Source organism: Pteropus vampyrus, unplaced genomic scaffold (genome assembly GCF_000151845.1).
Source record: "Pteropus vampyrus isolate Shadow unplaced genomic scaffold, Pvam_2.0 Scaffold537, whole genome shotgun sequence".
Lineage (NCBI taxonomy): Eukaryota > Metazoa > Chordata > Mammalia > Chiroptera > Pteropodidae > Pteropus > Pteropus vampyrus.
In genome coordinates, this window is record NW_011889318.1 from 134,395 (window position 1) to 161,252 (window position 26,858).

General features: G+C 36.9%; 1 protein-coding gene across 1 annotated transcript; it reads right to left on the reverse strand.

The window, feature by feature from the left end:
- Nucleotides 1-969: 969 nt before the first annotated feature.
- STYK1 (serine/threonine/tyrosine kinase 1) lies at nt 970-13,739 on the reverse strand. The gene is made up of 9 exons (XM_011383685.1): nt 13,685-13,739; nt 13,126-13,260; nt 10,464-10,736; nt 9,655-9,836; nt 7,870-7,953; nt 5,523-5,731; nt 3,984-4,024; nt 3,287-3,383; nt 970-1,199 (listed from the first exon to the last, which is right to left on the reverse strand). Exons 1-9 carry the CDS (start codon nt 13,737-13,739, stop codon nt 995-997), a joined length of 1,281 nt encoding a protein of 426 aa, XP_011381987.1. The 3' UTR covers nt 970-994.
- Nucleotides 13,740-26,858: the final 13,119 nt, after the last annotated feature.

Consider the following 26,858-nt stretch of genomic DNA (forward strand, 5'->3'; position numbering starts at 1 on the left):
TACCAGAAAAACCCACTTTCACTCAATAAATATTAATTTAATGAAAAAGTTTCACAGTACATCAATGAATGATTGAAAGTCAGAAGTTACCACCCTTCCTTTTCATATGACATCCTTTTCTAGCCCTTGTTAAAGACCTTATGGCCTACTAAGCATTCTTGCTTGGTTTCCACATTCCCTAATTATTAAACAAACACAATATATTCATTATTGGCCTATCTGATTCTCTAAGCTCAGTCTTCTTAGTCTTACAGGGACCCAGAAGCTAGCCTGGTGAACAATACATGTGAATGTTCCTAATCATAAAATGACCCCTCCGGCTTCTAGTTAAAAGTAATACCAGTAAGGTTCACCTATCTTAGAATTAGATAAAAGGAGACCATCTTTCTCTTACGTATACCCAGAGAAAACTCAGAAAATTTCCCTGACAGTTCTCCTCCAACCTTGCACAAAGGGACCAGGACCGAGAAACTTGGCATCCCTCCTCCATCTTCTCTTTGAAGGATGACCTTGGTCCACGTCTATACCCTTGAGCAAATAGAACCTTTAATTTTCTATCCTGTCAAGTCCTTTATTGGCCTTCTACTCCCTCATTTGATTCTAATTTCCTTGGACCTTACAATAGTCTGGATAAAAGCATACTTCAGGAGGAAACTAGCCTGTGGTAGAAGGGTCCAGCTTATTTGTACCATGCCCCAGCGAACATTGCAGATTTCTAAAACTTCCTCTGCAGTGATACTGTCTATCACTTCTACCCTGAGTCTTTAGGATGGAGACCCCAGAAATGAAACGGTATTTCTTAACCTCAAGGGTATATGGTGTGTATAGTCTCATCCAGCATCATTTCACATATCTAGGGAAATGTACAAGGGAAGATCCACGATCCAGGTCCCATTTCTCTCTTTATGGCCCACTAGAAAGTCCATTCTCTGTTCTTGGAAAAATTGGTTCCAAGAGTATATGATCGTCCATAAATGTTTTTGCCCTGGGATCTTCAAAGGATGTTATAGCTGTAGGAAAGGCTTTCCACGCTGATGCCTGCCACAGCTGCATACAGTTCAGGCACCACCAACTCTGGTACTTGCAACACAGCTTTATCATTTGCAGTTTGAGCAGCAGTTTCTATGCCTGAGCGTAGCTCTCTAAGTGAGGGGCGGCTGTCCTCACTCCAGCGCCAGCAGGACTTCATAATATTATACCTGAAAGGGAAGCAAGAGAAACTGACATCCTTGACAAGGCAAATGCATGAGGAATATGTCTCCTGTCCTAACAAACCTTAACAACAACAACAACAACAAAAAACCTGCAATTTTTTAATCTACATCTCATTGTCCTGTCTCATATTCTTCCCAGAGGTTAATATTCATCTCATCCTCTTAATACTTAGTCTCTTAATATCATCTTCTCACCAAGGCCCTTTTAATAATAGAAATGACTGAAGATTTCTCAAACTACAATCAGTGTGACAGAACAATTTGTTTCTTTCCCCATTCTATTGCCAAATGCTCTTTCAGAAGTTAAGTGTTCTCATCTTTACATGTTACTAACTTGCAGTATTCCATATCATGGCTACAGTTTATCTACCAGTAAAATTGACATTAGAGCCAGGAAAATAAGAAGTTATGAAATAATATGGTTCATTCTAATTTTGGATAATGTAATTAGGTGTTTCTTTCAATTAATCCAGGTCATTCTCCCCTTTATAATTTAGCTTCTTCAGGAAATCACCTTATACTGGATAAAAGTACTTTAATCTATCTTTTCTTCAATCCACTTTAGAGATAGTATCATGCTGTCTGTTTTCAAATACTTTTATCACGTCCATCCCTGCTCAGGAACCTACAGTGATTTCCACTGCCTACTGCATGGTCAACATCCTACCCTCCAGTTTCTCCACTTGCCTAACCAAAGCCCTCTCCTCGAGCCAAGTGTCTTGCTATGCCTTATGTGTGGTTATAAACACCCAACTCCGCCTTTACTCATGCCCTGCCCAATTCCTTGAATATCCTCTCTGTGGTCATCGTTTCCTACAGGTTTGCTTTAAATCCAAATCCCAAAGTAGAAAATCACATGTGATCACTTATATGTGGGATATAAACCTAAAAGAAACAAATGAACAGGACAAACAGAGACTCAGGGACATAGACAATGGACAGGTGGTTACCGGAGGGTAGGTGGTGGGGGAAGAGGGGAGAGGTAGATATTTCATATATCGCCTCTTCCAATGTTAAGTTCTTCAAAATTAGGTACTTTATCAGTTAAGTGTCTCTCCCTATTATTAAGGAGAGCTTTTTACACGTAAAAAGCTTGCAAGAAATATTTGTCATCAATTTCATTCTGGTATAACCAGCCAGTATCACTATATTTTGTGTGTGTGTGTGTGTGTGTGTGTTTTATAGTTGTGAGAGTTAGCATTTATAATCTGCTTGATATAGTAAATGTTCATTACAAGGAAACCCAGGTACTGGAAATCTACCCTTTCAATACTGAAAAATTTACAAAATTTATAAAATTTACAATTTTAATGGAAATGTGTATTAATATATTATATTCTCTCCTGCCTTCTTATAAATAATTTAACTTTTTCTTATGTTATATAATTATCCATTTTTGTACTTTATTGGTTGTAAAATTCTGTGCATAATTTTGAATTTTTCTATTTTTTGCATCTACATTGGTTTATCAGCTGCCCCTTTCTGCTGACAATATTAAGTCCTCCTTCTCCTGTCTTTCTAATTTCTTCCTACCCTCCCCTCTTCTTCTGGTTGGCTTCTAATATGCTCAGAGATAGAAAAACAGATAGTAACTTTTTAAAGTTAAATACTAAATAAGAGCCAGTGAGTCACTCTAGTGCAATGGATTTTATAGCAGCTATGTTAGAACTGAGGCTGGCAGTCTCTTACTGCGACTGACATTTAGACAAATAAAACGTTACTATACTTGCATTGGATTTGGTCTACTTCTTATCTATCTTAGAAGCTTCTGGAGGAACTAAATTTGACCAAATTTAGATTCCTAATACAGTTCTCAATGGTTTCCTCAACACTGTGTGTGTGTATACACACACACACATACATATATATGATGTATATGTGTATGTGTATGTGAATGTGTATATGTATATATATGTATATATGCACACAAATATGATGAATGAGCAGATGTGTTTTACTACATAGATTTGGTCTATGGATATACATTAGCACATCAAGGACAGCTCATCTGAGCCACTTTGAAAAGGGCACGATTGATAGGTAGCAAAAAATATTTGGAATGAGCTACTTACATGGTGTGTGAGCAACTACTGGGTCTCTTCATAATTTTCCTTCTTTGGAGATGCTGTAGAATGCTGATAGGAGGAACTTCAGGATATGGGGGTGCCCCTGTTGGTATGGAAAGAATAAGAGAAGGAAGAGAACTTTAGGTCCTCTAGAATATGAACTATAACACTGCTCTTCATCCACCTGGGCTAATTGGCTACCAAAGATAAATAAATATAAGCCATAGGAAAAATATCAGATACAGTATAGTTGCTTCCCAGTGATCAAGTAAGGATATAGATTACTTAGAGAACTTTTTGGAAAAGGAGTATTTTGGGGCAGGGGGAACCGAAATTTAGGAGACTGTTGAGTCTTTAGGAAAGTAACAAAATAAAGCAAAGTGAAAAATAACACCTGCCCTCCACTCCCCAAATGTGGGAAAGTGCTGCAGTTACTCAATCAAATCAATTAATAAATCTGAAGACAACATTTTTGTGTTTACTATGCAAAGTCACTCTTAGAATTATCCTTTGGATTTTAAAACATCCCTTGAAATTGCTGAAGTGTTGAGGATAAGAAAGAGAAAGAAAGCAAAAGAAAGTCAAAAGGAGGAAAGGGATTTCATATCAGCCCAGTTCAAATTTCAGAGATTGTACTAAAATCTCTTCTTATAGCATATGTCATCCATGACCCAAATAAACATACTTGCATTCAGGTACATACCTAGAGTCACCATCTCATAAAGCAGGATCCCAAAGGACCAGCTATAAAAGAAACAAAGTCATTTACTTAATTTCTATTTCTGCCTTTCCTAAAGAGAGCTCACTTAAATATCAGAGGCCCTCAAGAAGAACACTATAAAAAGGTAATGAAGGGGAACGGAGGGTATCTGATAAAATAAACCAAGTAATAGAACTATTGGAAAACATTTTTGTCCAATCCCTTGAGAGTCTAATCGCTTTGGAGACAGGATTATGTCTCCTTTTTTCCATATTTCATAGTAATAGATGTTTACTATTAATGGATAAATTGTACTCTGCATATTTTTCATCCTTTCCATTTCTTCCTGCTAAAATTCCAGGCTTTATTCTTAGCACAAGGCCAAGTGAGGTTTATCATTTATCTACTATTTCCTCAGTAGATTTAATTGTCCCAAACCTAGGAAAAATATTATTAACAAAATAAACCTTATACATAATTGGAATAGGTATTTGCCTAAGCAATATGCCTTAAGAGATTTATATTTCACTATTCTATAATATCATCATTAAATGAGCACTATTTCCCAGTTAGGCCTATTACTTGCTAACCTCTGTTGAAAGCAGATGTCAGTGAAGCAGGAGTAGAAGTCTCTTATTTGACTCACCATATATCAACGTTCTAAATTTACTCTGTTGCTCATGACATTCATGGCTAGTAAGATATTCTATGTTACATTTATGTACTTCTCCAATCAGTTGAGTTATATGGTTACCAAAAGTCAACTGTGATTCTTTACAGTCCTGTTTATGCCAATCATATGTGTAACCATAATTATGTAATCAATTAAATATCATGAAAGCTGATTAAATATAAGTGCAAAAGGTATTAGCTACATGAATGCTTTGAAAATATTCTACAAAAATAAACTCCTAAAAAGAAGGTGATGTCAAATTATGTGGGTGAGACAACTGTAAAAAATTGGGAAAAATAACAATAAATGTCTGCAAATTGCTTTATAATTATTTTCAAGTTTCTCACTGAGAATCATTCTAAGAAGTAAATATAACTTCACTTAAAAGGTTCATCCTCATTTAAAAAAAAAGAAAGGCCTTGGCCTTCCTCCAAAAGATCAATAAACAAATATCCATTTATATGTTTTAAGTTAAACTAAATTATTCAAGGCATGTACAATTATTTTAATAATTCTTGGTTTAACTGAACTTTTGATTAAGTGAACCCACCTCCTTCAGATAAAAGGGACTCTAATGATGTCCTCAGATATCAGTATGAATAATCTTTTCATTTTTCTTTTCGCTTTCCTAATTAAGGCTGCTAATCTAATACAGAAGAAACGCTTCAAAAAGCACTAAAAACGATTGCAGCCAGATGCCAGATACGAGCTCTGTCACATAATACACATTTCTGCTTGAGAGTATGTCTGATTTCTAAGTAGAGATTTCATTGTTAGACATAATTAACAACAGACACAGTCATGGTAAGGGAATAGAGGACACCTAGGTCAAAAAAAGGAGAAATCCAAATTACAGAAACAAATCATACATGTCTCCTTTGATGCCAGCTGGTCTCAGCAGAAGCCGTTCTGGGGCAAGCCACTTGAGAGGTATGATGCGAGTAGAGGAGATGGCCCCTTGGGTGTGAACTTCATAAGCCAGGCCCAGTCCACAGAGCTTAGCGGTAAGATCACTTTGGATCAGAATATTCCTGGCTGCCACATCCCCATGGAACAGATGCTTATCCTGGAGATATTCCTGTCAACATAAGACCAAAGATAGATCAGCTGTCTGGGGTCACAGCTTGGGTCTCACACAAGGAGAAGCAGCCCTAAGAATCCTCAAAAAGACAAGGACATTTGCTATTCCAAACAAGTCTCATTAATAAGGACATATCACTTCCAAGTCATGACAATAAATCACACATTTTGCATTGTGTTTAGGATTACCAGGCTGATATTAATACTGGGTTTGGAAAGTATAATCCACTGTGTGTCAAGCTCTAACCTCTGCCTGATTTCACCTTCATCTCAGATTGGACCCATCTAAACACTGGAAAATGGAGTAGGTTTCAAGTTTTTAGCACCAGTCCCCCAAACGAGGTAATACATACATAGAAAAATTGAGTGTCGTAATAATAAATTTATACAGAGTTTTATATCATCTAGTTTTGTCCCTAAGATAACTAGATGAGGTAAGTTAGGGAAGTATCTTTTAGATAAGTCTAAATGATTACACAAAGTCACCTTTATTAAGGAGTAGCAACTAGAAACAGGTATTCTAATTCATTGGAAGTACTACAAATTCTACTAACAATTCTCAAGCCAGGCTGAAAATCAGAATTGCCTGACAGCTTTTTAAAAACATAAGATTTTCACCCCTGGTTTACTTAACCAAAATCTAGGAAGAACCTGGTAACCTATATTTTTAAGAAATATCAGAATGATTCTAGCACAGCCAATGAGGCATTGGAGAACCATTGAACCTGATGACATTGTTTTGCTGGAGTCATTTCCCCCAACATCATGCTATTCAAGGCATATGGAGAAGTTGAAAAGCTATACGTGACCAAAGAGCTAGAGATTGATTACTAAACAAGAACCATATGAAAAAATAAAAGATCAAGGTGGTAATTTCCAGTCATTGATGATAAAAGAAACAATGACCAGCAGTTTTTTAAAACCTCTCTGGTGAGGTTTTAGAACAAAGAAATTATACTGTTAATGAGAAGAACTGAAGAAATTGGTGGCTTCGAGGTTGTGAAAAGTAAGAGTAGTATGACATTTCGTATAACTGGTAACCTAGGGCTCTGATGAATGCATCACTGGGATCAATGGATCCCAGTGGGGCCTCTCTGCAATTATGGTTCAGAATACAAGGTAAGGTGTATCCTGACACTCTAACTTTATCAAGGAAACTACCAGTTAGGCCCTCCAAGCACCGTAGATAATACTGATTTATGTGATGGGCTCTCCCATGGGAACTTCAACTATAACTATTGTTCTTTTCTCACCTCATTACTTTTCTTCTAAGCTTTCTCTGATTCTATTTAGATCCCTGGTATATTTCACACCTCCAGCTGGCACGACATATCAAACACTTAAAGTAGTAGCTTCAAAGAGCCCTGATTTTCTATAGTAAACGCTATTTTAAACACAATTATCTAAGTTAAAAAAATTCATAGAAATAGTCATCTAAATGTCCTAAGTAATTCTGGTAAGGGTAAATTTTTTTCGTTTCAACCCTGAGGTCTTTCTCTTACCTCTTTTGTTTAAGTTGGTTTAAAATAAAGGAATGATCTCACCAATGCCCCTTTTTATTCCACTTCTTCTATCTGTTTCTCATTCTTTTTAAAGTATATGCATTCCCTATCACATTCAGTATCAAAGCAAGTCTTCAACCAAACATGTTCTGAACTAGTGCTTCTTGTTTTTCAGGCATGAGATTATATAATTCCTTTTGGTTCTGTAGCCTTTAACTATTCTGTTTATCGTCCCATATCTTCTCCAAACTTGCTCCCTTATTTGCCCCTTTTACATCTATTAATATTAATATATGTGAGGAAGTAAGAGTATCAAGCAAATGGAAATATAGCTCTTGGCCCTAGTTTTTGACCTTTAAGACTAAGAAATCTTTTAAAACCCTTCCTATTCCTCTAAAAACTCTAAAGTGACTACTTTCTGCCTAGAATTACCAATCTTGAGGTATATTATCTAAATGATTTCATAAAGAACTGAAAATAATTCATCAATGCTTGAATTTCTGCCCCCTAACTTCCATCTGATTTTTAAAATAATATATACCCTATTTGAGATTATAAATATGGAAAATATGACATCAAATACCAGGCTAACAAGAAAAATCCCTACTACCTGTTGTAATTTTGCCCAGCTTACCAAAGCCAAGAGGACCTGCTTTCCAATGTGATATATTTGTTTTTCTGAGAGATCATAGAGAAGGCTATCCATTGTCATCACATCCTAAGAGACAGAGAAAAAACATCAAAATGATGTGAACAGATTTGAAAAAAAATGGGCAGAGATATTCTTAAATGCAGATATCAAATCTAAGGAAAAGATACAAAAACATGAGAACTGTAAGATTCAACGAGAGACTGATATGAGAGATTTTCAGATATGTAGAGAAATATAAAGATTTATTGGACTGGAAAAATAACAAAGAATGTAAATGAATGAAGGAAGAACAGAATAGCAAGTAAGAAAAACAAGTATATGTAAGACTACCTACTGGTATATATAAGACTATTCACTGGATAAAGCATCAGTTTTCCTGAGGTAGTGTGTGTCTAATTAATTAAGCACATTAACTCAATACATCTTTATTAAATGCCTACTATGTGCCAGATTCTATCTTAGGAATATAAGAATGAGTGAAATAAACATGTCTGCTGCCTTCTGGAGTTTATAGTATGGCAAACATGCATGAATCATAACCAAATAACTATATATAAATATACAATTACATGTCTATAAATGCCAAGAAAGAAATGTAAAAGGGAGTCTATGATGGTGGAGAAAAAAAAGAGCTGATCCAGTTGGAGGAGCAAGGAAAGCTTTTGATGAGATGTAAAGAATGGGTGAGCATTGACTATACAAAGGGGAGAAGGGAGAAGTTTAGTGTAATGAGAAAAGCATGTGAAGATGATCTAAAACAGAGAAGCATAATAATTTTGAAAAATAGGAAGAAGCTAGTGAGATTAGAGCACAGAACAAGTTACAGATAGATAACCTCTTTAAAAAGTTTAAAATGCCTAAAACTTGCACATTATCCTATTTGCATCACTGGAAGGAAAACATTAACAGGGTCCCTCTTTCATACACATTTAGTAGTAAAATAATCAGCACATTGATTAACATTGAACTTGTTCATTGGCAAGTGAAGAACTAACTATGGAAATGTAGCACTTCAGAATGAGAAATATAGAGAGAAGCGGGGAAATTATAAACAAAAAGATATGCACTTTAGTCCAGAAATTGTTTTTTTAATATGAGTTTGAGGTACAAAACCTTAAAAGCTGAATTTCTCCTTAAGTAAGCCCTGGCATACTAAAGTGATATTACAGAATAGAAGACTCAACACCACTAACAACGAAATTACGATCAATACTAACAATAGTTATGTTGTTATGTAAATGTTATAATGACTACCATTTTGAGTGCTTGCTATGTACTAATCACTGCTGTTTTTACACACATAATTTCTTTTAATGTTAATAATAATTTATTATTACTCCTATTTTACAGATTTTAAAAACTTGAGTTCAGAGAGGTGACTTACCCAAGTCACATAGCTAGTAGGAGGTGGAGCTTAAAGTATATACTCTAATTCTGTAGTGCCCAATGGGGTAGCCATTAGATACCTGTGAACATTTAAATGTGTAATATTTAAAATGAAATAAAACTAAAAATTCAGTTTCTCAGTCACGTCAGCCACATTTCGAGTGCTCCATAGCTACATGAGATTAGTGGCCACCATACTGGACAGAGTAGATATAGAATATTGTTATTATTATAAAAAGTTCTATTGGATGGTGATACTAAGTCACTCTGTTATGCTATTATAATGTCTTCTAATTGTCATTTTTCAGGTTAATTGACATGTGAATAGCTAATCAGCCAGGTCAAGTCTTTCCTTCTTAACATCTCTACCCTACTGCTCACCCGGCGACAGGTCCAGAGAAAGCTGAGCAGGTCCCCCTGGGCCATGTCCTCCAACACCATATAAAGCGGCAGCCTTTCTGTGCAGCAGCCTTCCAGCTGTACCAGGTTCTGGTGTTTCCCCAGGTACTGATAGAATTGAATTCGCCCTAAGAAATCCTGGATTTCATGGAGCCCAGCTGGCTCTGTGGAGAACAGAAGAGCCATGGGCAGTGAACAGTCAGAACATGGCAGATAAAATGGGAGGTATGAGGCAGGAAGCAACCTCAGATGATAATTCTCTAAAGAGGAGTGAGCATGGAGAAAAAGTAAGTAAGAAGGGAACCAATTAGATCTTAGGACTGAGTAGGCTTTCATCTGCCTAAATGGGTATGACTTTTGTTCACATTAAAGTATTATGGTCTAGGCCTTTTGATTACTATTCTTGCTTGTCTTATCTCTGTTTTATGCATCCACCATTACTGGCCCATATCATGAGTATCAGCAAAAAAAAAAGAGAAACACAGTATCAGGGAAAGATATATAGTAAAGAAAAATGAAGAAACAACCTCAAAATCCTCATCCAAGTAATATCCAATATGGAAAAATCAGTTTGAACCAATTCAATAGGCAAGACTGAGCTAGAGAAGACCCCAAGAATAACATTTCTATCTCACTTTTTCATTTTTTATTCCCTTCTTATTTTGCACACAATTGTAATCACAACTATCTACTAACATCTTAATGTCTGCAAAGCATGTTAGCATTCACTATTAGGTGTTCACAGTAGAGAAGCAAAAAGGGAAAGGGAAGTCCAACACTTCTCCTTTTACCTTTTAAAACCTTGAGGACAATACTCTTGGACTTAGGAGGGTCTCCAGTGTACAACTTGGTTCGATAGATGGCCCCACAACTACCATTGTAGATCTGCTCCAGAAGTTCAGAGAGTTGGTCCCGGGGAACCTGCAGCTTAGCCATGTTTGGGGCACGTGTGGAAGTTTGTAGAAGGCTTTCCACTGATGTTCCCGTAAGTGGCACAAACACACTTCCTCCATGTTCTCCTGCTTCCCGGTTTAGGCTCCCAGATGGGGGCACAGGAGCAATGCCTAGAACAAAGAGATGATACCAACCAGCTTTATCCTACCAACCCTCTTGACCCCAGGAAAGCAGAGATTGGAACAAACTGTCAAAGAAGTTCCTGTAATGACTTTTTCTCTGGCCATTGTACAGATACCTTCTGATGCTTCTCTATGAACCAGCATCAATACCAACCTTATATAAGCATTCCATTACTTCTAAGACAACTCAGGATGGATCTCTGAAAAGTGGTAATGGCATTTTATTTGTGTCTTTCTCAGGATCACAGTTCAGTATGAATATAGTATGGAGACAATTAAGGAGGTTCCTGAATGGATATTCAAACCACAGATACCTAAAGGTGGTGGTAACTGCCAGTGGGGAAACTATCATTTAAGTTAATCAAATGGCTCCCAAAGGTAGAGAGGAGGTATAGGTAACTACTCAACTCTCAGCTATGGCTGGTTATTCTTCCTCCCTCAAGTTGTCTCTATAGTCAAACTATTCCATATTTCCTAGTTTCAGTCAGAAAAGTTTTCTGACTGAAAAGTTTTCCCCCTTCCTTAGCCAATTTTTCTCCACTGGAATAGAGAGAGATTTATTCTTCTTGTTAAATCTCCATTCATTAATTAATTCATCCATTTATTTAATAAATATCACCTCCTACATGCCAAACACTGTTCTAGGTGTTGGGAATGGGCAAAGTCCAGTTCCTTATAAAGATTACTTTCCAGTGGTAGGAAAGAGGAAGAAGATAATAATATAGCAGGTAATTAAGAGAATTATTGATGCTGTTTTATGTTTGAAGGCCAGGAAAAGCCTTTGATGACATTTGAGAAACACCTGGAAGCAATTAGTGAGCAAACCATACAGGTATCAGGAAGAGTATTATAGAAAAAGGTAACAAGAAGTGCAAAGGTATTGAGGAAGGAGCATACTTGGCGTATGTGAGAAAGAATAAAATGGATTCAGTGCTGCTGGAATCAAGTGAGGTAATTGGAGAGTTATGACCAGAGAGTGCCCAGATCATGTAAGGCAATTGAAAGAATTTTGTCTTTTTTCATTCTAAGATGGGAAGCTACTGGGGAGTTTCAAGCAAAGAATACACAGGATTGACTTACACTTAAAAAAAAAAAGAAAAAAAAAGAAAAGAATAGACCATAAAGGAATAGGGGCAGAGCAAGGAAACCAAGTAGGAGTACATTACAATGATCTATGAAAGGTGAAGTGGCATGAGTTTATTTTGAAGATAGAGGAAACAGGATTTACTAATTGGTTGGATATGGAGTGTGACCGAGAGAAGAGTCAAGGATATCTCTAATATTTTAGACTGAACATATAGAACACACTGGCTTGCCATTTACTAAGATAGGGAAGACTATTGGTAGAAGATATTTGTGAAAGAATTTCAGGACCTTCGTTTTACATATATTATATATAAGATGTATATGTGATCTCAACTGCAAAGTAAGTAGTTTAATATAAGAATCTGGAGTTAAAGGGAACCATAATCAAAATGGAGAAAGCATTTGAGTCCATAGACTTAAAATGAGATCATCTAGGAAGTGACTAGAGATTTAAAGGAAAAAATGTCTCAAGAAGGAAAAAATACAAAATTGTTTCAAGTGCTTTTGACAGGTTAGTAAGATGAAGATTCAACATAGTGGTTATTGGTGATCTTAGAAAGAGTTCTTTGGGTGGAGTGGTGGGGATAAAAGCCTTATTTTAATATATTCGAAAGAGAATGTGACAAGTAGAAGTAGTGAGAGTGAGTTTAGACAACTTCTTTGAGATGTTTATCTGTAAGAGTGAATTTTAAAAAGATTGGGATAAAATTTAGGAGGGATTAGGGATCAGCCACTATAAAGTTTCATATTACTGTCAGATTTTTTTTCTTATTTTTTTCCATTTAATTTCATGTATGAGCTGATTCTCTTTCATTATATGTTCAGTAGTACTCCAAAACAGCATGTAATCATCTCCTACCTAACACTTCCAAGACTATTATGAAAGCTACTCCTTTTCATCATATATTCCAAGGGCACAGAATAGGGCTGGAATGTATTATAGAGTAAAATGTCACCTTTCAAAGCTGGTAATGAAGCCTTGTGTTTTACCAACTAGGTCTTCCTCCTAGATCCTTAGACATTCACGTAGTCAAAGATTTGATAAACAGGTTACATGAGCCTCTCTTGCCTATTCTTGTTTCAACTAACAAACGTATATTGAGTTTCTACTCATGACTTTCTAGGAAAGATCTCACCCCCCTCTCAACTGCACAGTAGGGGACCCATGCCCCTTCTTCCACTGTAAGGACCTAGATCTCTCTATACCTGGGCCCATTGAGACTTGGGTTTTATTTTTATGCAGTCTCCATCTTCTTTGAGCCTATGTCCAGCCCCCCAGTTTGAGCTTTACCTTGGAGTCCAGAAGACTGTTGTTGAGATCGTTTTCCTTTGATAAAAAGCCACAGGATGACTCCAAGAAGGATGAGGAAGACAGCAACCAGAAGGGTTGGAATGATGATGATTTCATACTGCTGCTCCTGGATAACTGAGTAGGAAATTAAACAGGAATAGAAGAAATTGATGTCCACACAACTTCCCCTACCCACCAGTCCTCAGCTCATCATGCTAAAATGATCATCTCTTTCTTCTTCTGCTCTACTTCCATTCGATGAAATCTTTACTGGGAGCAACTTTCTAATCAGAAATGCTAGTGTCCCTGTTTCTTAGCCCAAGTGTGCTCTGTGACTCTTTTCTCATTTTTTCAATTGAGATGAAGAATGCAGCATCTAGATCTGACTGGCACTTGCCACCCTTCAAAGACAATGGCCTCTAGTGCCCATTTCTTTATCAACACTGTCTTTATTTCTACTAAAAATCAAATCAAATCATTCTCCTCCTAGAATCTATCCAGATCCTAGTCTCCATTATCCTTAAATCAGAAGATAGACATCTGTGGTGTCTGTACTTACTACACAACTTGTCATTGAGACTGCATTGCTGTGTCATGTCTTTTTCATCTCCCATTGCCCCAAAGCTGTCCACGTCTAAGCTTGAGCCATAGACAATGCACAGAGCACAGCTGAGAATAATTCCAAAGGATTGAGTTATTCTGAAAAATAAAATAAAATGGAGCACACAGAGAACTTTAAACACATCTACACATCACTAGGTGTTAAGTACATGGCTACCTGGAACTCTGAGCTACACATTTATCTCTGTCCATCTACCTGATGTTCAGGCTGGGAGAACTTTACTTTTTCTGGCATTTTCTTCTTTTATACAGCAAGTACAGGCCTGATCTTGTCTTATCCTTTCATGCCATTGTTTCTCAAAGTATTTTTAAAGGCTCCCTTCCACTCAAGATTCCTGCTCTGGTGCTCAAGCACATGTTCACTGTCTGAGCAATTGTGCTCCATGAGTAATGTAGGAAAGATCTACCTCCTCTGTAGTCCTTAACCAGGTCTAATTTTCTTTTGCCATGTATCATTTATTTTTTTAAACAAAACATTTAATTTAACTTTTATGCAAAGCTAACAAAGATAATGAGTAAATAGTTGACAGATTCCAAGAGAGATGAATTATGCATTTGCTTTCTTTCTCTGAAACATTCTCTCACTGCGGCCTCAAAACCAATGAACAGCAGCATTTATCAATAAAAAGCATTTAATTCTGCAGCTCTCAGAGCTCCAAGGATTTTCTTTTGCCCTTCATATATAGATAGATGCAGTATTCTTACCAGTATATAAAAGGAGTGTCAGTACCAAGCCATCTTCTCTTCCTCTCTCTCTCTTTTAAACAAAAAGGAAATTCATTCATATGGTTCAAAAGTAAAAATGTGACATGATATATCATAAAAATCTTTCTCTCAACCCATTCTTTTCCATGTATCCAGTTCCCAGTTCTCCTCCAAGCAGACTATAGTTACTCGTTTCTTATTTAATCTGGCCAGAGATTCTTTATGTGAATCACTTTTAATTCTATATAATCATTATATATTTGAAATGACACCTCCAAAAATCTAGGTGTTTCTTTTTGAAGAGAACTGATGATTACTACTCTTCCATCCATCTAGAAACTTTATTTTGCCCTTTGTTAAGAAGAGTCTCCTGGGCTGTATGGTCAGAAAAGCCTACTTTAATTCTGATTGATCTGAAACAAAATATGGTGATTTTCCACTGTCCAAGTAATCCTAAATATGTGATCTACTTTGTAGTGATTTGATAACAATGTAAAATTTTTAAAAATCAGAATTGTAACTTACGTGATATACAATATTGTACATGTGTTACACTAGCCATGTTATGCTGTCTTCTATTACATGTTGTGTTTTATTATCAATATCAATAACCACAATGCTACTTATTGAGGCAGAGTCTGAAACATATGTAAAGAAGTTTCCAAACTCCAGCCAGGCCCCCTTTTCACTGTCCCTGGAGCTCCATGAACTTGTATGGGTAGATGAGAGTTAAATAACTTTCTTACAACTCAGAAGAGAGATGCGTGATTGGTCGACTGAAACCCAAGTAAACAGAGGAGTAGCCAGAAGGAGAAAAATTGCAGAGAGGATAGGGAAATTGTTACCTCTGGGTTTGTACATAGCAAGGTATCTATGAAGTCAGTGAAAAATAAGACAGCAGAATCTCATTTAGTTTGTAAGCCAAAAAGACAAGGTGAAAGGTAGTTGAGAAAGTTTTTACAATTCCACAAGACCATATGAAAGGAAAAAAACTAATGATAGGGCAAGAAACACAGAACCTTGAGAGAGTGGAGTGAAGGAGAAGGTCTTAAAAATAAACATTAGCTCAGCCAGGGGAATTCAAAGCTATTTGAAAATTTCTCACTGCCATTCTCATTCTTATTTTCCTTTCCTCTTACTTCCTTTTCAGTGCATTATCATATGTAATTATTTTCATTCAAGGAACAGCCAGTTTAATTAGTTTGACTCTCTGAGGAATACTTCTGTGAGCATGATCTCTCTTACCATAGTACAAGTGGAAGAAAGATCAAGTGAGCAGCCAGCTCAAACTTGTGAGCTCTGCCCAGAAACCAAGCCACATACCCAGTAATAACACTTTGAAGGAAGTCAGTTAAAGCCCTGTGTGTACGTGTATCCCCACAAAGAGCTGTTCATGGTGGGCCACTCTCAACTATAGGCGTACGTACACCCAATGACTCATATCCATGTTTCTAATACCCTGCACCTGGATATCACCCTCATTACAGAGCATCCACCTTTGGATACAATATGAGTTTTAATTGCATTTCCTGAAAAGCATTTTACTTGTGCATAGATAGGTTAAGGATGCTGGATGAAACGAAATGGGATGCTGGAGCAAGAAAATAAAGGTATAGTGTGGTGAGTCTCACTCAATAAATTGCTTTGCAGCTGTTTGTACAATAAGCTCTTTCCAATGATTGCAGTTTGGCTAGAGGTATATGGGATATACCAAATAATTAGAAAATTTAAGATATAAACACCAGGCATATCCACATATCCATGAAAGCCCATACAGGAAACCTTACCTCACAGAGCCCACCAAAGCACTTCTATCAGAAGATACTCATATTTGCTTATAACAATAATACTCCTCTGTACATTTTTTTTTCTCCCTGCAAAGAACATTCAATAACCACATGATTTTTCCTCCCCATTCTGTGTCAAGCTGAGAAAAGACATGCCTAAATGCCAAAACCTTCTAGGACGACCCTTCCTATGGGTTAGATTCTAACCCATCTGACCATCTGGAGAATGTTCCTGAGCAACATTTCTATGCAATATGACCAATATACTGTCCCCTTCAATTATATCTAGAGTTTTCTCACTGTGTTAAAAAAAAAAAAAAAAAGTACGTTGGCACTGCTTTTCTCTTAACTGGATTGCAAAATCCTTAAGTATATAAAACATTATCCCACATGCCTTATCTTGTCATGCCATTGTTTTTCAAAGTATTTTTAAAGACTTCCCTTCTACCTAAGACTTCTGCTCCAGTGCTCAAGTCCATGTTCACGGCACCTGTCTGAGCAGCTGTGGTCCATGAGTTATGTGGAAAAGATCTACCTTCCTTATAATTCTTAAGCAGGTTTAATTTTCTTTGCTGTGTATCACTTTTTTCAAAATAAAACTTTTAATTTTGTTTTTATACAATGGTAATAGAGACAATGAATAAATCATTGGTAGATTTCAAGTTCTCACTTTAGTGCGATGCTTTACTAAATTCAGAGCATTGGAATCAAGAATACAGTGAAGTTGTGAAATTGTTTATTCTGATAACTATATTCGACAGTTGGACAATACATACATAGCTTGCCTGTAGTTTATACAATATCTACAGTGCCAAATCTCTTTAGGCAGGGTTCTAATGTTCTAATGAAACAATATTATTGCCTCACTTGTGATTGTAATTCCTTATATTTTCTCTTCTCAGTTTTTTTTGACTTTCTGTTAGCATATGAAGGTTAGCTCCCCTCCTGACTTCAGAATCTAGAGGGAAGAATAGCACAATGAAGAAGGAGATACAAGGAAGAGAATGAGAGTGAAATGGGAAGTAAAGTCCCCCCCCAAAATCTTTGCAAGGGTAGAATTTGTAGACCTTAAAAGTTAATGATTATATATAGAATTGAACTAAATATTAATATTAACTCTACAAACTCTTACACATCCTCAGAATACTCGCAAGCATAATGCCACACTGCATCTCTGCATCTGTTTTATAATAAAGACAGTTCTGTCTGCAACAACTCTCACTAGTTATTTCTGTTAAGTTAGCACAAAATAGTCACCCAGACATAATCAACAATTTACCCATGAGTGTTCAGAAGAAACTCTTCTTATCAAAATACATCTACAAATAAAACTAAAAATTACATTCATTCTCTTGTGCACTGTCTACCCATATGTTGTGAGAAATCCCTTCATTGACCTCTGTATAACATCTGGTCTCATTCTCATAAGATGTGATTAAATCTATTACACCAGCCTCACCCCCAACGTTACTGCCTGCATCACAGGTGGACCTGCCAACCGTATTCTTTTTATACAGACAAGTGACCCACCTTCCTAGATGAATGCCACACTGGGTTAACATAATTATTAATAGCTATGGGGCAGAGGACACAAAGACAAAGTGAGGAGTATAAAATATATGAAAGTAGCAGCTCCCAGACAGAGTTTGCCTTCCTGCTCAGTTTTCTCTTCTCCGCCCCTTTTTATCCTTACCTTTGAGCTATTTAGCAAAACAAAACAAATAAATAAACAAAAAAACTCTCTTAATGGAATGAACATGTTAGGTTGGAAGTAAATAGAGAACCACTCAGATCTAGAGGATTCCAGAATTACTATCTCCAACATTCTGAAAAACAAGCTGTCATTCCTGTTTTCAGACCCAATAAACATATACTGAACAACTACTATGTGCCAAGTATTATACTAGGAGGACACTGAATTAGCCAAGGTTAAAAGAAACAAAACAAAACAAAACAAAACAAAACAGCAAGTAAATGGCGAAGAGCAAAGAGCAAAGAGCAAAGAGCAAAATTCTATACCCCAGCCTTTTAATTTCAAACCCAATGTTCCTTAAACTACTTTACTGCATGAATCTACTTGTCACTCAAATGGACAGGACCAACAGTGTCAAGAAAGATTTATGTCAGAATCCAAATGATCCGAAAGAATCATAAAAACCATAATGCTGAAACCAAATTCCACCAACAAATGTATCATAAATTAGAAAGAAGAGCTGAGTAGAATCTGCCTCTAAGTGTGTCCTCTATGTTCTTATAGAGGGACAGATAATGTCTAAATGTCTGTCTTCAAAATATATTTTGGAAATAAGGGTCAAATTACAATTTTTTCCAGTACTCGCAAGATTATGAAATCTTGCATCATTTTATTTGTTCATTTTCTTGCATTTGATCCCAATCTTATTTCTATCTTCTGCTTTTTGAAAGAAAGTCCTAGTTTCCAGGACTAATAATCTTTCCTGAGGGTCAGGATAGGGTCACAACTCCCAGAGAACAGAGCACTGGCCTGACAATTAAGGTGGCCATGCTGTGTCACTGCAGCACCACAGGCTCCACCTTTCTACTGAAGCAAACTTGTGAAAAGACAAAGAGTGAGTGGAAGGGCATGCTGAAGAAGTGACGACCTTCTTTAAATGTGGAGAATCAGACTTGTATAGATAACTTATTTTATGTTTGGTGATACCTCCTAGTGTGAATGAGGCAAAAAGGGAGAAGATTACCCAAAAGAAATTCCTTGTCCTCCTGTCCTTCTCAGACGTGGAGGGATTGTGATTGTTCTGATCTTCACCCTCTCCCAGCTTCCTAGAGACTAGAGACCTAGGGCCTGAAATGCACTTTGAATAGCTATTCATATTTTGGAAAAGAGGCTCTGCCATGGTGGCTGGAGTCCTGACACTGTTTAAATAAAGATCTTTTGACCATAAAATTGAGCATTATCAGCTTTTCTTGTTTCTTATTTTTACCTGTCTGCAAGAATGCCTGAAACACAGATGATAATAAACATCTCTATTGTGTATCAATAGAGATGAGGAAGACCGATTTGTATCTTGGCTCCTCGGGAAAAGTTAGCTCTGTAAAAGAGCTAAGTGGTTGCAAGACTAACAGGCCCCATAATATGTATGTAGATAGGAACTGCATGCTCACGAACACTACAAGCAGCATCAGATTTTGAATATGATCACATAGATGAACACATTTTATTTCCTTTGAGGTGTTATACAAATTCAAGACATTTTATTTTCATTATAATTATTATTCTATTTCCTATGCTCCTGATTCCATAATTCTGCATCATTGTACTATATGGGAACCTCAAAACCCCAGAAATAATATATCTTTTTTGAGTTAATTTTATTTGTTGGGTTATTTATTTTCGTCATCAAAAATAAAAAAGCCTTTACCGAACTTTAACCTTCAGCCCAAAAGTATATTTTCATTCATATTTTTATATTTTTAAAGCAGATGTTTTCATGCTTGGTTCAGCAGCACATATACTAAAGCAGATGTTCTTTAGCTTTCATGAGATTCTCAAATGAGATGTGATCCCCCAAAAGGTCAATAACTGCTTTTCTTTATTTTTTTATTTTTCAATTACAGTTGATGTACAATATTATATTAGCTTCAGGTATACAACATAGATTAGACGTTTCTATAACTTACAAAGTGATCACCCTGATAAGCCTAGTACCCATCTGACACCATATACAGTTATTGCAGTGTTATTGATTATGTTCCCTACGCTGTACTTTACATCTCCGTGACTGTTTTTATAACTAGCGATTGTACATCTTAATTCCTTCTCCTTTTTTACCCATCCTTGCCACTCTCCTTCCCATCTGACAAATGTTCTCTGTAAGTTTGTTTCTGTTTTGTTTCTTCATTTCTCTTGTTTTTTAGATTCCACATATAAATGAAATCATGTGGTATTCTTCTTTCTCTGTCTGACTTAGAAATAATATATCTTAAATTAGATATTCTCCCTTTGATTATTTTCTCTTCCTGGGATTACTAATCAATAACAATTTCCCCAGCTCAGAATAAGGACTATTGAGACGAGGGAAAAGCCAAGAATACACAAAGGACATCCCGCACTCAACACAAATTTGCCTCTGCTCTGTTCATGTCTTCTTTCTCCTACCTGATTGACACTCCAGAAGACGTCTGCACTTGCTGCTCTTCAGACTTCTTTTAAACACCTTGTTCCTACTGTTGTCAGTCACATTATATTACCGAAAACCAGTTTCCTTCTTTGCAACTCATCCTGCTCGGCTTTTCCTTCTAAGGGAGGACTTCTGGTACATTAAAAATCTTTTGGCATTTCCCCCCATAAATGAGGAGATCGATTCTGTTTGCCGGCCTCTCCTCCAGCCTATTCTAGAGCACTGCCCTCTGGCAGAGAGGAGGACTCCTGCTGAGGAGGATAGAAGGAAGACTGTCTGCAAAGGGTTTCAGGAACATACACGCAGGCACACGTGTATGGCGCACACCCACACCCACACCCACCCACACACACACACACACACACACAGAGTTCTCATTCTCTGATGAATGAGTACCAAACCCCGGCAGGCAGAGGGACGAATGGGCAGCTGCTTTCACAATCAGGAAATCAACTCAGCTGCTGTTTACCTCAGGACTATGTCATACAGGGTGTGTTACTATAAAGATTCTAAACATAAAATGTAATCCCAGATAAATAAAAACAAATGCCTGGCAAGGTGAAAAAGACACTTCTGAGAACATTTAACCACCTCATTCTGCACAGTCATGAGCAAACAGCAGATTCCCACCTGAGGAGTGGGTGAGCATGCTTCGGACGGAGTTGAGCGGCCTGGGACCTGGAGGAAGAGGAATCGGCCCTGACCTGGTGCTGTAACAGAGTCAGAGCTCTGAAGTTTTAGTTCTAGTTTGGTGGTGGGTAGTCCGTCAAGTATCTGGAGGCAAATCACCTGACCTTGCCATTCCTCCTTTTCCTAGTTTAGGGACCAGGACACCTATTTCTTTCCTGAGGACAGTGAAGAACTATAGAGAGCAGCAGGAAATGAATCACACCAGAAAAGGGGCAGGCCGCCTGCCAAGTCCCCTCAACCAGTTATTCTGCCTTGTCTCTCTCAAATTCTGAAGGCTTGCTTTGACTTTCATCTTCCTACCCAGACCATGGCAGCCCTAGTATCTCACAAGTTTTCGTTGCTGTCTCTGCCCTGCCTACAATTTCCTAAGGGGTAGTAGGAAGGGAAGGAGCTTTGGAGTTGAGCTTTTCTTTAAATCTCAGTTCTATCACACATCATGGCTGTTATTCTAACTTTCTGAGCCTCTGTTTTTCCATCTGCAAAGTGGAAACAATGATATCTACCTTCCAAGACTGTTGAAAGTCATATGGAATAATTTATGTAAAATACCTAGCATAGTGCCAGACCTATTACAGACTACCAATATGTATCAGTCTCTCCCTTCCTCCCGCCCTTCTTCACCTGACTAGGAGGTAGTCACATAACTATACCAATCAAGCATGACTGGATTGTCTTAATTATTTTATAAAGAGAAAATGGAAAGGAAGAAAGGCTGGTAGGCAGAACAATTTGAAAACAAACACATCAAAAGAAGAAAATTAGCTGAGGGTGATAAAATACAGACAGGAAAAAAAAAAATCTTCCCAAAGACCTAGTGATCAGAATTAAAGATGAGAGAGAAACCATAAATCAAGATTTATGGCTTCAAAAAGGAAACTCTTGGTCAAAAGTCAAGGTGAAGACCTGGATTTTAACACAGTATTCCTTGTTGCTTGCTAAAGGAGTTATCTTTCCTACCTGGCAGACAGTCAAGTTGGAACTGCCAGAAACAAAGTTAATGTATCATCTCCATCAAACTGTGGTATAGTAGAATGAACACAGGGAACAGAGTCAGAGATGCAGATGGATTTATCTCAGTCTTGTAAAGCCTTGGTTTCATAATCTATACAACTGAGATAAGCATGCCCACTTACCTCAAAGGATTCCAGTGAGAATTAATGATAAAGTAGAGTGTTCTTCACTGGTAATAGTTACAAGCTCCTCTTCTAGCAAGAATTCATTTTTGTACCATAATTATTTTCCCAACCAAGGGTTCCAGCTTAGTTTTCCTGACATAGATGTAATACAATGAAAGTACCAAGGGATATGCTAAATATGAAGAGAGAATAGTTGGAAAAAAATTCAATGAGCAAAAAGTACAGAATCAGTGTGTGTGTCTGAAGGTGTGAATGTCGGTGTGTGAGGTGTATGGGCATGTATTTTCTTCAGTAGATGTTTGCAGTTCTATAGCTGGCTGCTTATCTTGACACAGCCACACAGCAGCCGAACAGCTGACCCGATCTCAGCCATTTCCCTTTGTCCTTTAATTCCCTGCTCTGGATTTATATGCATGAGAAAGATGCTGTTTTCAGCTACTTCTTTCCTTGAAGTCTTTTATATCTTCCAAGATAAAGCCAAAAAGGTATATTCCTAGGATTCAGCTCACTTTCAACTTTTATTACAAGTTTCAAAGCATAGCCCGGCCCATTTCTGAAATCCACTATTCCCATCTCTGATACTAATTAGCTGTGTGCTCCTGAGCAAATTACTTAATCTCTCCTAAATCTCAGTTTTCTCATCTGTTAAACTAGGTTTACAATATTATCTAACTCAGAGTCATTGTAAGAATTAAATGATACTTAGACAATATCTAGCATATAGTAAATAATAACTATTACTAATTATTCCTATAATTATAGAAATAAAAATATCCGCATAACAATTACTATTATTATTATTCATCAAATTATGACATCTTCAAATGGCCTCTCTTTTTGTACAAGATCATCATCTTATGCAGCATCAATACCATAATATAATACCATAATTAGAATATTCATATTTTGGGAATAAGAGAATTATTTCCTGAGATCTAAGTTTAATGTGCCCTTACAGTAAATCTTACTTAGGCTTCTACTATAATTTTCACACCTTCCTCTGCAAAGCATATGCTTTCTTCAAATCTTAAATTTTCAACTTTCCTGTTCTTTTTTATAAACCGTTTCAGAGTTTTTTAATTTAAAATATCACATACTTACAATAAAAATGGATGCAGCAGATTTTGGACTTCTTTTCTAGATACTAACTCCTCAAACTTAAACCAGAGTACTTCTCCTTGAGGAGCTTTTTCAAAGTCTCAATGCCCAAGATGCATCAGTTAAGTCAGAATCAGACTCTCTGGGAATGGGAACCTGGTCCTGGGAATTGGTTAATGCTCCCACGGTTAATTCCAATATGCAGCCAAGGTTAGGAACTCTGCCTTAAGCCCTTATTACCTTCCTTTCTCATTAATACGGAGGAAATTCATGTGGTTCTAATTTAATGTATAAATAGATAAGGTCCTAAATTGGCCACCACGTTTCGGTGTCTCCATCTCTCTGTCTCTGTCTGTCTCTGTCTGTCTCTGTCTGTCTCTATCTCTGTCTCTCTCTGTCTCTCTCTGTTTCTATGTCATTTGGGGCAATTTTTGTCACTTGCCTGGTTTTTAATTCCTAATCTATAACATAATGGATCATCATAATCCCGTACTACCTAACCAGAGACACTCCAAGACAAATGAGATCAAACATATATGAAAAGACTTTAAAGTTTTAAAATGAAAGTATTTCAGATCCAAGGTAGATCTGTTTCCCCCTCCCTGTGCCCACTGCCATTTCTTCTGAAGTATCATTGCTTCCCACAGTTGAAGTTTTTCTATAGTAGATGATTTGCGGATATGTTAAACTGTTGCTAATGTTTTGGTATTTCAGAGAATTTCAAACCAGCTCTACTCATTGTCCTATCATTTGTTGACCATACTTTTTCTCCTCTCATATATCACTACTAATGATTTTTAGGGAAACAAAGGTTAATGCATCTAAAGAGAGGTGATATGAAATGCACTTTGAAGAAGAATCTGAGATCAAATAAATAATGCTATTTTTGTACCAGCGTGAACTGCAGTGTAATGAGGCCCTGGCAATAATCTTCACTTTGGTTTCAGCTGCCTCCTGCCCTGGAATTTGCCATATTTTCCCCACCTAGATTATTTCCCAATAGAAAGTTCTAGGAGAAATGTACAGGCAAAGGAATCATAAAATTTATTTATAGTTTTGGGTCAGTAGCGTCCTGCATGTGACCTTAAGCAAGTCAATCAACATCTCTTTGTCAGAGGGTTGTTATGTAAAGGATTGTGAAATATATAAAGAGTAAAAATATATGGTATTGTAATTATTTATTGACATCCAATGGAAAATGTCCAAGAAACCACAAGTGTGATGAACATATAAAATATATTTACATAGAAGTCAGAAGTGTAAAACCAAAGGAAAGGTAGACAACAGCGTTTCTCTATCTTGTTAAGTGAGAAATTTAATATCTTATATCTATCCCTCAAAATGGATATGTAATCTAGTCCCTCTAGTAGAATCTCTATTAGCTGTCAACAGAAAGAGCAAGATCTACAGAAAAATCAAGAAGTGTATGCGTACCTCTACAAAGATGCAGAAAGCAGTTTAAAGTAAAGGGATGTGAACATTGCTAATTTTAATATGTGTGTACATATATACATAAATAATAAAAAATAAAAAATACAGGCCACCATCTTGGGCTCTTGATTTGCCCTAGGAATAAAAATGTGACAATGACATGAACTTCAAAATTTTATTTCATCTTACTTTTTTAAATAAAGAGGCAACAAAGACTTCAATAAAGACAAGAGAACAAAGATCATGAGTTTAGTGTTGAAATTCCAGAAGTAAACCCTGCCTAATATTTATTTATGAACAACAAAAATATATAAAGTACTATTCATGATCCGTTGCTCTGGTTTCGTCCTCTGTGTCTCCCCTAACTTATTTTAGGACCTTTTTACCAGAGAAAAAAAGGTTAAATTTAGGTATTGTATCCTCAGTCCATGTTATTTCTCCCTCCTATTCCACTAAACCCATTCGTTGCGTGAGTCAGATGGAGCAGAGTTCAAACAGTAAACCAAATATAGCAATCTGCTTTGGACTCCACCCTGTTCTTCTCCTCCTTAACCAACATTTACATTCAGCAGTTTCCTTGATCCTGGTTTTTGCTTCCCACCATGGCCCAGTACATTTAATGGCATCTAGTTAAAGGGACAAACATTTATGTAGCACTTGCCATGCGTCAGGCACTGCTCTAAGCTCTTTACACATAGATAAAGAAACCGAGTCACAGAGAGTTTAAATAATTTGCTCCAGATCACACAGCTAGTAAGCAGGGATTTGAAACTTGAACCCAGATCATGTGGCTTTAGAATCTCTGTTCTTACATTGTACTATATCTCCTCCCTAGCAGATTCTTGTAAACCATTTTTTTCCTTCAAATTAAAATGATCTTTAATATTGCTTTTGGTTTTTGGATTGATACATAATTTACATCCCATAAAATTCACCCTTTTAAAATGTACAATTTGGTGGGTTTTAGTATATTCGCAAAGTTGTGCTATCTAATTTTAGAATATTTTCATCTCCTCCAAAAAGAAACTGGTACCAATAACAGTCACTTCCAATGCCCACTCTCCACCCCCAAGCCCTGGCAATCACTAATCTGTTTTCTGTCTTTATGGATTAGCCTACTTTGGACATTTCATATAAATTTGTGGCCTTTTGTGTCTGACTTCTTTCACCTTAGCTTGTTTTCAAGGTTCATCCACTGTATTACTAAGGGTTTTCTAGAGAAACAGAATCTATAGAACATACATATATATAATGAGGAGATTTAGCATAGGAATTGGCTCATGAGGTAATGGAGTCCCACAATCTGCCATCTGCCAGCTGGAGAATAGGGAAAGCAGGTGTTATGATTCAGTCCAAGGCTGAAGGCCTGAAAACCAGGGGCCGCTGTTTAAGTCCTAGAGTCCAAGCCCAGAGAACCAAGAGCTCCAGTGTCAAAGAGCAGGAAAAGATAAAAGTCGCAGCTCCAAAAGAGAGAGAATTTGCCCTTCCTTTGCCTTTTTGTTCTATCCAGGCCTTTGGTGGATTGGCTGATGCCCACTCCCACTGTGAGGGCAGATCTTTACTCAGCCTACTGATTCAAATGCTAATCTTTTCCAGAAACATCCTCCAGACACACCCAGAAATAATGTTTACCAGCTATCAGGGCATTTCTTAAAGAGCCCAGTCAAGCTGACACATAAAATTAACCCTCACATTCATGTTGTAGCATAAAACAGTACTTCATTCTTTTCTGTAGCTGAATAATATTCCATTGTATGTATATGCCATTTTTTGTTTATCTGTTTATCAAGTAGTAAAGATTTGGGATAGTTGCCACTTTTTCACTGCATGAATAACATGGGTATGAACATTCTCATACAAGTTTTTGTGTGGACATATGTTTTTACTTCTCTTGGGTACATACCTAGGAATGGAAGTTCTGAGTCACGTGGTAACTGTTTAAATCTTGAGGAACTGCCAACTGTTTCCCAAAATGACTGCACTATTTTACATTCTCACCAGCAATTTCTAAGGGGTCTAGTTTCACCACATCTACTGTTGATTCTCACTAACATTTGTTTCCTGTCTTTTTTATTATAGCCTCTCTAACTGATGTGAAATGCATATCT

Bases quoted from the DNA above. Each gene is read 5' to 3' on its own strand.
- STYK1 (XM_011383685.1), bottom strand. From the start codon at position 13,739: ATGGGAGATGAAAAAGACATGACACAGCAATGCAGTCTCAATGACAAG. The intron at 13,261-13,684 runs GTAAGTACAGAC...TTTCCTACTCAG, and splicing joins TCTCAATGACAAGTTGTGTA to TTATCCAGGAGCAGCAGTAT. The intron at 10,737-13,125 runs GTAAAGCTCAAA...TCTTTGTTCTAG, and splicing joins ACAGTCTTCTGGACTCCAAG to GCATTGCTCCTGTGCCCCCA.